The sequence below is a fragment of the Colobus angolensis genome, unplaced genomic scaffold (assembly GCF_000951035.1).
Source record: "Colobus angolensis palliatus isolate OR3802 unplaced genomic scaffold, Cang.pa_1.0 Scaffold89, whole genome shotgun sequence".
NCBI classification, from domain to species: domain Eukaryota; kingdom Metazoa; phylum Chordata; class Mammalia; order Primates; family Cercopithecidae; genus Colobus; species Colobus angolensis.
The window spans coordinates 3,877,965-3,889,258 of record NW_012122820.1 but is presented as its reverse complement, the minus strand read 5'-3'; the positions used below and the strand labels follow the sequence as shown (position 1 = coordinate 3,889,258).

Below are 11,294 nucleotides of genomic sequence, written 5' to 3'. Positions count from 1 at the left end.
CAGGGTGGTGTGCAATGCTGTGATCTCTGCTCACTGCAACCCCAGCCTCCCGGGTTCAAGCGATTCTCATGCCTCAGCCTCCTGAGTAGCTGGGATTACAGGCGCACACCACCACACCTGGCTAATTTTGGTATTTTTAGTAGAAACGGGGTTTTGCCATGTTGGCCAGGCTGGTCTCCAACTCTTGGCCTCAGGTGATCTGCCTGCCTCGACCTCCCAAAGTGCTGGGATTATAGGCGTGAGCCACTGCACGTGGCCCAAGACGACAATTATGATTACGGAACATGACAGTAGGAACTTCCTGAGGCACAGGACTTGCAAAGGCAGTGACACATTTTTATATAAATTAACTTTTATTTCTATAACATATAAAAGGTATAAATAGGACTTATGTAAAAACCAATCAGCTGCACACACAAATTATGTGAAATTAGTTTATATATCTCTTTAAACCAGAGGGAGGAGGAGGCAGCAGGATGAGGTCCACCTGGCCCACCGTAAGTCCTTCCCCAGATGCTGTCGTGTATTAATAGCTTCTGGGGTCAACCAGGGTCATCTGCCAGGCAGTGCCTCAGGATGGGGTGGGGGTGGGGGTGGTGACGAGGTGTGAGGCTTCTGGGCACGGCTGTGAGGGAGGCACTTGGTGGGAAACATGCCTGAGATGTAAACAGTGTTGTCCTCACCGAGAAGGTGGGACTTGTCGCGGATGGGACAAGCCAAGGGTCCCGCAGCTCCCAGCTGGCTCTCCGTCACATGCTTGTCTGATGTGGTGCAGGAGCAGCAGGCAGGGGTGAGAGGCGTGTCCACAGGAGGGAGGTCTGAGGGAGCAGCCGCCGTGGATGTCCCACCCAGTGCTGGCAAACAGTTCTGTGCACAAGGGCTGCAGCTCAGCAGTGCTGACAGTGGAGCTCACCGAGCTCCTGTATTCTCAAGGTTTGGATACATTCTGGGAGGGATGAACTGGTGTAAGAGTCACATAATACGTGGAGGGGTGCAATAATCCAAAAACTGTAGCAAAACACCTTCTATGCCTATGAACCTGGGTTGGGGGAGCCGCGAACAAAGTCCAAAGCTCTGCCACACGGGCCAGGAGTGCTCATGTCTGCTGGCTGATCCTCCCCAAAGCCTCTCCTGCCACCTTTTTTTTTAAAAACTAAACTAAATGGTCAATACTGCCATCTCTCTTGATAATGACAAAATGTTTGCACCAGATGCCTGCAGGTGTGTGTGTCGCTCCGCACTAGTGGATCCGTAGTGATATAGCTGTGGGAGGCACTCCTGGGTTGAAAATGAAGGCAATTACCAAATTACGGTCAGTCTTGACTGAGTCACCTCTAGAGTTTATGCTTTCAGCCTTAATTGAAATGAAGACAATTATATACAGTTCTCACGTAGTTGATCAGAAATGTGATCACAGCCACTCTGACTAAGATCGGTGCTGGCCAGTCTGCTGTGAGGGAATGAAGAGAGGAGAGGAACTGCGATGTCAGTCCCTGATTCTACTGCAAGTTTCCAAGCACAGGAAATCTCACTCTAGCTTCAGGAGATGATATGTGACAAGAACATGACTGTGCTTTAAATCATCTCTCAACCATGCTAAGTTGTGATCCCTCACCAAGTCTATGAAACCTGGAAAAGGAGTCGAGTGCATGGGGTGTGTGTGTGTTTTATAAATTCAGGGATCATTCCAAAAGGGGCAAACTACTGCTTTTCGTGTGTGTGTTTTATAAATTCAGGGATCATTCCAAAAGGGACAAACTATTGCTCTTCAAGTCCTGGGGCAGGGAGGGGAAGGGGAGGCCACTGTCCGCTCCTGAAAGCTCTGTGGGGAGAAAGGCTCCCTGCCTGATTGTTCTGTCATTCACATGCCAGCTTACTGTCAAAGCTAGAAAGACCGATGCCAAAGGCCTGAACTGCGCAAAGTGGGTACTTGTAGTCCAGTGTGAACACGTCATCTGCCACACGTCCAAACTGCATGACTATATAGTCAGCTAGAAACAGAAGGAAATCAAGCTGTTAGAATATAATGTGGTTGCACTAAGGGAAAACTTTTTTTTCTTCCTTTTCTGAGATGGGCTTTTGCTCTGTCGCCCAGGCTGGAGCCTAGTGGAATGACCACAGCTCACTGCAGCCTTGACCTCCCATCCCAGGCTCAAGTGATCCTCCCACCTCAGCCTCTTGAGTAGCTGGGACTACAGGCAAGCACCACCATGCCTGGCTAATATTTTACTTGTTGTGAAGATAGGGTCTCAGTGTGTTGCTCAAGCTGGTCTCAAACACCTAGGCCAAAGTGATTCTCCTGCCTCGGCCTCCCAAAGTGCTGGGATTACTGGCCCAGTGAAAACCTATTTATGATACAAATAGGCCAGTTAATCACCAGGTTTCTGTAGAATAGAGAGCGGCTTGCTGGGAACGTCACAAGCTCCGTAGGCTAGAGGTGCCAGGAACCTTTACTGGGGTCATTTGCCTTTGTTTCCAAACAACCTACTCTATGACTTCTCTGATTTGTATTTTTTTTTTTTTTGAGACGGAGTCTCACTCCGTCGCCCAGGCTGGAGCGCAGTGACGCAATCTCGGCTCACTGCAGCCTTGACCTCCTGGCTCAAGTGATGCTCCCACCTCAGCCTCCCAGGTAGCTTGGACTACAAGTGCCTGCTACCAGGCCCAGCTAATTTTTTCTATCTTTTGTAGAGATGGGGTTTCACACCATGTTGCCCAGGCTAGTCTTAAAACTTCTGGTCTCAAGTGATCTGCCCAGCTCAGCCTCACAAAGTGCTGAGGTTACAGACGTGAGCCACGGCGCGCAGCCAGCTTTTCTGATTTGCTGTAGCGTCTCTCACACTCCTCTCCCCTCCTCAACACAGTGATTTACAGGTTTTCTCTAAAACTGTCGTTTCATCTTTCCAAGAAATCCTCTCTCTCCTCCATGATTAGCTCCTGACGATCATTTCCTATTGCGTACCGGGAATGTGCATTTCCCATCTTGTAAGAGCGTCTATCCTCCTCTTCCTACCCAACCCTTCCTGGAGGCTTACGGTCATTTTTGTGGACTATCTGGAAGTTCTTCACTGATGCCTGAGTGACCCGGCCACGAAAGTTGAGGACATAGGACTGGGTGTCACTGTTCCAGACGGGGGCCTTGTTGTGCAGTTCAATCAGATTTTCCATAGTTTTGTTCTGCCACCTTGAGAGCAAACTGTCATGGTTCTGTCCAAAGGGAAATAATTTCTTTGTAACTGACGACCCTACAACTCTACAAGGTAGAAGGTAGAGGAGGAGAATACTTTCTCCATTTCAGAAAGGGTAAACCAGAAGGAAAGAATGAAAGCCAACAATGAAAACAGGTTTTTAAAATTATTCTACATTATCCAGCATTTCTCTTTGACGAAAACATGGTTTCAAGGCAGCGACTCTGCAACTGCTCTTATCCTGAGGTTCTGGAGGGGCAGGTCTCCTAAAGAAGGGTATGGAGCCATGCTCCAGTGTGGGGCTCTGGAAGCTCAATTTTTTTTTTTTTTTTTTTGGTATTAATCTCTCTGTATTGTACTACTGTCTTTTAGAGTCTTTTGCTGATTTAAATATGTTCTTACTCACGTTTCGTGGCTGATGTGGGATCTGCTTATGATTCAGTGTCATTCCAGGAATGATCACAGACATTTTCCTAGGACCTTTAAATCCAAGTACGTTCGTCTCCTGGAAGATAGGAAAACAAGGCAGAACTTGGAAACAGGAGAAAAATAGAGACCACATTCTTTTATAACATGAGACTTTCTTGGGAACGTAAGATGCTTACAATATCAGGTGTACCGGCCAGGGGCGGTGACTCACGCTTGTAATCCCAGAACTTTGGGAGGCTGAGGTGGGCAGATCACCTGAGGTCAGGAGTTTGAGACCAGTCTGGCCAACATGGTGAAACCTTGTCTCTACTAAAAATACAAAAATTAGCCAGGCGTGGTGGCAAGTGCCTGTAGTCCCAGCTACTAAGGAGGCTGAGGCAGGAGAATTGCTTGAACCCAGGAGGCAGAGGCTGCAGTGAGCCGAGATCGCATCATTGCACTCCAGTCTGGGCGACAAGAGTGAGACTCTGCCAAAAAAATAAATAAATAAAAAATATAATAAATCATGTGTACCAAAAATAATTTTATTACTTTGCTGTAAACAGAGTCAAAAACAGGAAAGTAATATATCTCTTTATAACTCTTTTTTTGTTGTTGTTTTGTTTTCTGAGACAGAGTCTTGCTCTGTCGCCCAGGCTGGTGTGCAGTGGCGCAATCCCGACTCACTGCAAGCTCTGTCTCCCGGGTTCATGCCATTCTCCTGCCTCAGCCTCCCGAGTAGATGGGACTACAGGCACCCGCCAGCACGCCCGGCTAATTTTGTAGTTTTTTTTTTTTTAAAGTCGAGACAGGGTTTCTCCATGTTGGTCAGGCTGGTCTCCAGTTCCCGACCTCAGGTGATCCACCCATCTCGGCCTCCCAAAGTGCTGTGATTACAGGAGTAAGCCACCACGCCCGGCCTCTTACTCTTGAGTCTTAAATGAGATTTGAGATAACTGTGAACAAACTGCCCAACTTTGTCAGCACCAACACATATTTATTTCCCAGTGAGGGCATGGCACTAGATTACATACAGTGAGAATGAGTTGTGGTTAAATAAGTAAGGCCCGCACTAGATGTTAAAAATGCCTGTCAAGCCAAGCAGATTATTCTTATTTTATTTTGAGATGGAGTCTTGCTCTGTCACCCAGGCTGGAGTGCAACCTCTGCCTCCTGGGTTCAAGCGATTCTTCTGCCTCAGCCTCCCGAGTAGCTGGGATTACAGGTGCCTGCCACCACGCCTGGCTAATTTTTTTATATTTTTAGTAGAGACGGGGTTTCACCATGTTGGCCAGGCTGGTCTCGACCTCCTGACTTCAGGTGATCCACCCGCATCAGCCTCCTAAGTGTTGGGATTACAGGCATGAGACACCACGCCTGGCCGATTATTATTATTTTCTAAATAGGATCTCATGCTGTCGCCCAGGCTGGAGTGCGTGGCGTGAATACAGCTCACTGCAGCCTCGACCCTCCTAAGACTCAAGTGATCCTCTTGCCTCAGTGCCTCCAGTAGCTGGGACTCCAGTGACTGCCACCACGCCCAGCTAGTTTTTGTATTTTTAGTAGAGACAGGGTTTCACCATGTTGCCTAGGCTGGTCTCTCCTGGGCTCAAGTGATCTGCCCGCCTCAGCCTCCCAAAGTGCTGGGATTACAGCTGTGAGCCATCAAGCCCAGCCAAGCTAAGCAGATTATGTATGAAAGCTATAGAGGAAAGACACTTTACATCAAAGTGTTGAAGTCAAATGGTTCTCAGGCATGTAGATAAGATCTCATGGGAGTCAAATGATGGGATTAATTTCAACTTAAGAAAGTTGAGACTTTGGAATTAAAAAACCCAGCTGAGATGGGTCAATTCCTTCTTGCTTTCTCTTACTCAACAACTCTTTGAATACCTACTGTGTGCCAGGCCATGTGCTAGTATGGATACAGCCATGAGTAAGAGTTCACAAGAATTTACAAACTGGTGGAGACGGTTCATGTTGAACAAATAATAACAAGTACGTACACGTGGGTTACAAATGCCACAGGACACAGACAAAGGAATGTCAACCACATCTGGTGGAGCACATCAGAAAAGACTTTGAAAAGGCAAAAGGCAAGAAAGAGGAAAAGGGAAGCCTCTCCAAGGAGGAAAGATGAGTGTGGCTGGACACAGGAATGACAGGAGGGCTGCTTGGCTAGAATGACGGGGAGCGGGGTTGAGCCAATAGAGGAGTCTGAAAGCAAATGCTGCCATGTTAGATCTTACACAATGGGTAGTCACTAAAAGATTTGAAGCAGAACAGGAGGATCAGCTAGAGCCTTGTTTTAGGAAGATTCATGTGGTAGCAATAGAGAATGAGCTAGATAGTTCTCAGGTCTTTCCTGGGTGTGAAATAAAATGAAAAAGTACAATAAAACAAATAATAAGATGAAATTGAAAAAGAAGTGACCTATAAATGCCAAAAAGAGGAAAAAAATAAGAAAAAGATTAAAAAGAGAAAAAAGAGAATGAACTAGATAGGAAAAGATTAAAAGCAAAAAAAAGATCAGCTTTAATTTATTGTAACCTTTGGCCACTGGATAAGAAGTAAAGGTCTGAACTAAGTGGCAGCAGGAAAAAAGAAGAGGAAATAAGGGAAGAAATATTCTGAGAGTGAAAAATAATTGAACTTGGCAATTCAAATAACTAAAACTCAAATACATGGAGAAAATGGTACAGCAACAGAAATCAGAAACAGAAACAAGCTTGGGAGGGGAGGTTCTTTAGCGACACTAGGTGAAACGTGCCAGCAGGACATCAGGAGGGCAGGAAGTGGGCCTTGGGAAAGCAGCACTCACATAGGAGATGGCAGCCAGCTCCTGCCGGGTGTGGGCCGCTCCTACCAGACCCCGGCCCTTGATGGGGCAGATACCACGGTCGTAAACTGTAAACTTGGTCCCCATGAGGTTGGATCTGGAGTCAGGAGAAAAAGTCACCATGATTATCTGTAATTTTTTTCTTATACAAACACACTCTAAGAGAAGGAAAATGGAAGCCTATTTTCCAAATGTCTAAATGTTCATCATCACTTTTTCAAAAATATCCCATTAAAGCAAGGAAGGAACTAAGATTTTCTTTTAACTTTTTATTTACTTGTTCATTCATCTGAGACAGGTTCTCGCTCTGTCACCCAGCTGGAGTGCAGTGGCAGGGATCATAGCTCATGTCAGCCTCAAACTCCCAGGCTCAAGCCGTCTTCTCACCTTAGCCTCCTGGGTAGCTGGGGCTACAGGCCAGCACTGCCATGCCTGGCTAATTTTTAAATTTTTTGAAGAGATGTCTCAATGTGTTGCCCAGACTGGTCTCAAACTCCTGGCCTCAAGTGATCCTCCAACCTCAGCCTCCCCAAATGCTGGGATTACAGGCCTAAGCCACCACACCATGCTTATTTTTTTATTTTTCTGAGACAGACTCTCATTCTGTTACCCAGGTTGGGGTGCAGTGGTGCTATCTTGGCTCATGGCAACCTCTGCCTCCTGGGTTCAAGCAATTCTCGTGCTTCAGCCTCCTGGGTAGCTGGTAGCTGGAATTATAGGTACGCGCTACCACACCCGGCTGATTTTTGTATTTTTAGTAGAGAGGGGGTTTCTGCCATGTTGGCCAGGCTGGACTCTAACTCCTAACCTCAAGTGATCCACCTGCCTTGGCCTCTCAAAGTGCTGGGATTACAGGTGTGAGCCACTGTACCCAGACTTTTTTTTTTCTTTTTTTCTTTTCTTTCTTTCCTTTTTTTTTTTTTAAGATTACAACATCAATACATGCTAGCTGTAACCAAGATATGAACTGTTCTGCAACTGTAGGAATAAGACTACCAGAAAGAATAGGACAGGGATCTAAGGTTGCTTTCACCTAAGCTTGCCGACATAACTTTCTCCTTCACGAGATAAATCAACTGGATCAATGGAGATAAGGTAGTTGGCTGTTTTGCTCTTTTTCCGCTTTCTAGCTGCAAGAAGAAATATCTGGGAAAAGAAAAAGTGTCAGTCAAAAATGAAGTCGAGAGAACCCACCCCGCCCCTGGCCATGGTTGTCGTACCTATTCATTCAGCCAGTGTTTAGCAAGTCCCCAGCATATGTCTAAGCTGTTAATCTTTGGGTCTTTATCCCTTTTTCTAACTCTCTTATCAGAATTCACTATCAGGCTGGGTGCAGTGGCTCACCCCTGTAATCCTAGCGCTTTGGGAGGCTGAGGTGGGCGGATCACAGGGTCAGGAGATCGAGACCATCCTGGCTACCCAGTGACACCCCATCTCTACTAAAAATACAAAAAATTAGCCGGGCGTGGTGGCGGGAGCCTGTAGTCCCAGCTACTCGGGAGGCTGAGGCAGGAGAATGGCATGAACCCAGGAGGCGAAGCTTGCAGTGAGCCAAGATCGTGCCACTGCACTCCAGCCTGGGCGACAGAGTGAAATTCTGTCTCAAAAAAAAAAAAAAAAAAATTCAGTAACAGGGTTTTCTTCCTGTACAGTTTTTCTAAATTCACTAGCTTGAGTCTCCATATAATTAGTTACAACTTCATCCCTAAAAACTTCCAGTTAAAAAAAAAATCTTCAAAGCTGGGCCAGGTGGCATGAGCCTATAATCCCAGCTGCTTGGGAGGCTGAAGTAGAGGGATCACTGGAGTCCAGGAGTTCAAGGCCAGCCTGGGCAACCTTGCAGAATCCAAACAATAAACAACAATCAATGTTCATCCAATGCCATGATTAAGAGTCTTTCCAACTTTAGCAGAGACAGGATCCTGAATACCTTCCCATTCTTTACTGTGAGGGCTTTCTTTCTTTCTTCTTCTTTTTTTTTTTTTTTTAATGACAGGGTCTCACTCTGTCACCCAGGCTAGAGTGCAGTGGCGCAATCACAGCTCATTGCAACCCCTGCCTCCCAGGCTCAAGTGATTTTCCTGCCTCAGCCTCCCGAGTAGCTGGAACTACAGGTGCATGCCACCACTCCTGGCTAATTTTTTTATTTTTTGCTAGAGACAGGGTCTCCCCATGTTGGCCAAGCTGGTCTCGAGCTCCTGTCCTCAAGGGATCCACCCGCCTCGCCTCCCAAAGTGCTGGGATTACAGGCGTGAGCCACCGCGCCTGGCCTGTGATAGCTTTCTTAATGCCATGGGGACGCAGACAAAGGAATGTCAACCACATCTGGTGGAGCACATCAGGAAAGACTTTGATTAGGCAAAGGGCAAGAAGGGGCAAAAGGGAAGGCTCTCCAGGGAGGAAATACTCTTTTTCTCTACATTGCTGTTGTTTTAAACCACTGTGACTTCAATGGCATGAATACCATCCTATGTAGGCATCCTTCCTGAACTCTACTAGACTAGGACCATAATAGGGAAGCAGGAGAGTGGCAGTGGCTAAGCAGGAAGACTTGAGAATTATGCAGAAATAGGTTTGAATTTGGCTCTGCCATCACTTGGTGCAATGTGGGGTAGGTAAGTCACTCCCTAAGCCCCAGTTAGTTACCTCATCTTTAAAAGAGAGATGAGAAATCTCAACAAGGTGGCTACAAGGATTACAGGTGATAATACATATAAACATATATGCACATGGTTAGTCTGTTGTAAACACTCAATAAATGGTGGTTAGAACAATTAATACCTACTATCATTATCTCATTCCTAGGCTCTTAAAATCATCTGTTAAGACCTGGTATTAATACAAAATTAATAAAGTTCATCGGCACATATTAAATTGGCTCAAACTTATAAAATAAATGAGAATTTCTAGGGTGAGAAACAAGACATTTAACTTGTATGTCCTTCTGTCTTTCTAATTCATCCTATTCCCCAAAACTCGATCTCCTTCCACAACGTCATGTTTTATCATTAAAAAAAAAAAAAAAAAAAAGAACAAACAGTAGCATCCAAAAACTATATCATGGGAGACAGGTGAAAACTTACATTACAAAATACCTGTAAAATTACATTTAAAAAATACCTGTCCATTTTCCCACATTGTGGATAAAGCTCTTATTTGTGGGAGGGTAGAGCTTGCTGCCTATTAGACCATGAGCTCTTTGCAGAAAATGAGAACACAGCATCTGGGGATTGAAAGATACAATCTACTTCCAGCTGGCTTGGTCTAATACCAGAGTTAGTTCCCCAAGGCCCATCAACAATCTATTCCCACAACATTCTTCTCTCTCTCAAGAGTTTTCTTAGAAATCAGTTCTCATACCTTCTGATTTTCTTCTTTTTCCAAGTACATATAGTAGGTGGGGAAGAGGCCCCGATCCATTCCCTTTTTATCCCGGATTATCCGACATCTTACTGTGACACCTTGAGGGGCAGGACTATACACAAAGTCCTCCAGGTCGTCTATGTCTCCCAGGAGGTTATCAGCTGGTTGGGCTGCAGTAGCAGAACAGGAAGTGCCTGTATCCTGAAAGGACAGCCACACATGAGCAACAAGAGGCCGGGACTCAAAATCTGATTCTCTTTGAGAAACACTTAGTGGACAAAGCAACTTAGTAATTTACCCCTGTGTCTTCAGTCTTCTGACAGAATAAGGAAAACTGAAAGGTTGAATAAGGATATGAATATTGAGAGTAATGAAGAGCTAAGTATGCAAATGGGACAAAGCCTCACAATAGCTGACCTGAGATAGAAAAAATTAGATCATAAGCTAAATTTGAGCTTAAACTTCTGAAGGAACCCTCATTCACTAATGGTATTTAAATACTGAAGATATGTTTGAGGGCTGGGCGCGGTGGCTCACACCTGTAATCCCAGCACTTTGGGAGGCTGAGGCGGGTGGATCACAAGCTCAGGAGATCGAGACCATTCTGGCTAACACGGTGAAACCCCGTCTCTACTAAAAATACAAAAAATTAGCTGGGCGTGGTGGTGGGCACTTGTAGTCCCAGCTACTCAGGAGGCTGAGGCAGGAGAATGGCGTGAACCCGGGAGGCGGAGTTTGCAGTGAGCCAAGATCGCGCCACTGCACTTCCAGCCTGGGTGACAGAGTGAGACTCTGTCTCAAAAATAAATAAATAAATACATACATACATACACACATACTGAAGATATGTTTGAGAAAGAGTCAAGTTAGCTCTAACGGAAGAAGTTTCGGAACTACATACAGTTGAATTCTGGCTGGATGCAGAATTTGGTCTTTCTAAACATGCTGACTGGGATCTTCCATCAGTCTCCTCGTCGAAGCTCACACTTTCAGAGATACCTAGCAGAAAAGGAAGAACTGTTAGCACTGCCAACACTGGTTTTAAAAAGGTCTTTGAAACAAAGATAGTTTTAATTTTTTTGCTTAAAACCTTCCTAACTATTCTGATCCTAAACACAACTATTTTGTCCAAATATATAAAACAGGCAAATTCATAGAGACAGAAAGTAGAATAGAGGTTACTAGGGGCTGGGGGCAGAGGAGAATGAGGAATTATCTTGAATGGGTGTGAAGTCTCTGGGATGATGAAAAGGTTCTGGAGATGGATGGTAGTGGTGGTTGCACAACATTGCTAATGTACTTAATGTCACTGAATCTCACACTTAAAAATGATTAAACTTGTAAATTTTAGTCAGGGCAGGCTGGGTACGGTGGCTCACACCTGTAATCCCAGCACTTTGGGAGGCTGAGGTGGGCAGATGACGAGGTCAGGAGATCGAGACCATCCAGCTAACATGGTGAAGCCCCGTCTCTACTAAAAATACAAAAAATTAGCC

The 11,294-nt window shown here is 45.5% G+C and overlaps 1 protein-coding gene across 1 annotated transcript; it reads right to left on the bottom strand.

Annotated features, from left to right (window-relative positions):
* Nucleotides 1-334: 334 nt before the first annotated feature.
* On the bottom strand, nt 335-10,802 carry TULP3 (tubby like protein 3). The gene is made up of 10 exons (XM_011931057.1): nt 10,700-10,802; nt 10,097-10,132; nt 9,796-9,999; nt 7,469-7,581; nt 6,418-6,532; nt 3,595-3,693; nt 3,036-3,207; nt 1,878-1,991; nt 1,392-1,450; nt 335-1,278 (listed from the first exon to the last, which is right to left on the bottom strand). Exons 3-10 carry the CDS (start codon nt 9,853-9,855, stop codon nt 1,159-1,161), a joined length of 852 nt encoding a protein of 283 aa, XP_011786447.1. The 5' UTR covers nt 9,856-9,999; nt 10,097-10,132; nt 10,700-10,802; the 3' UTR covers nt 335-1,158.
* Between the last annotated feature and the right edge of the window lie 492 nt (nt 10,803-11,294).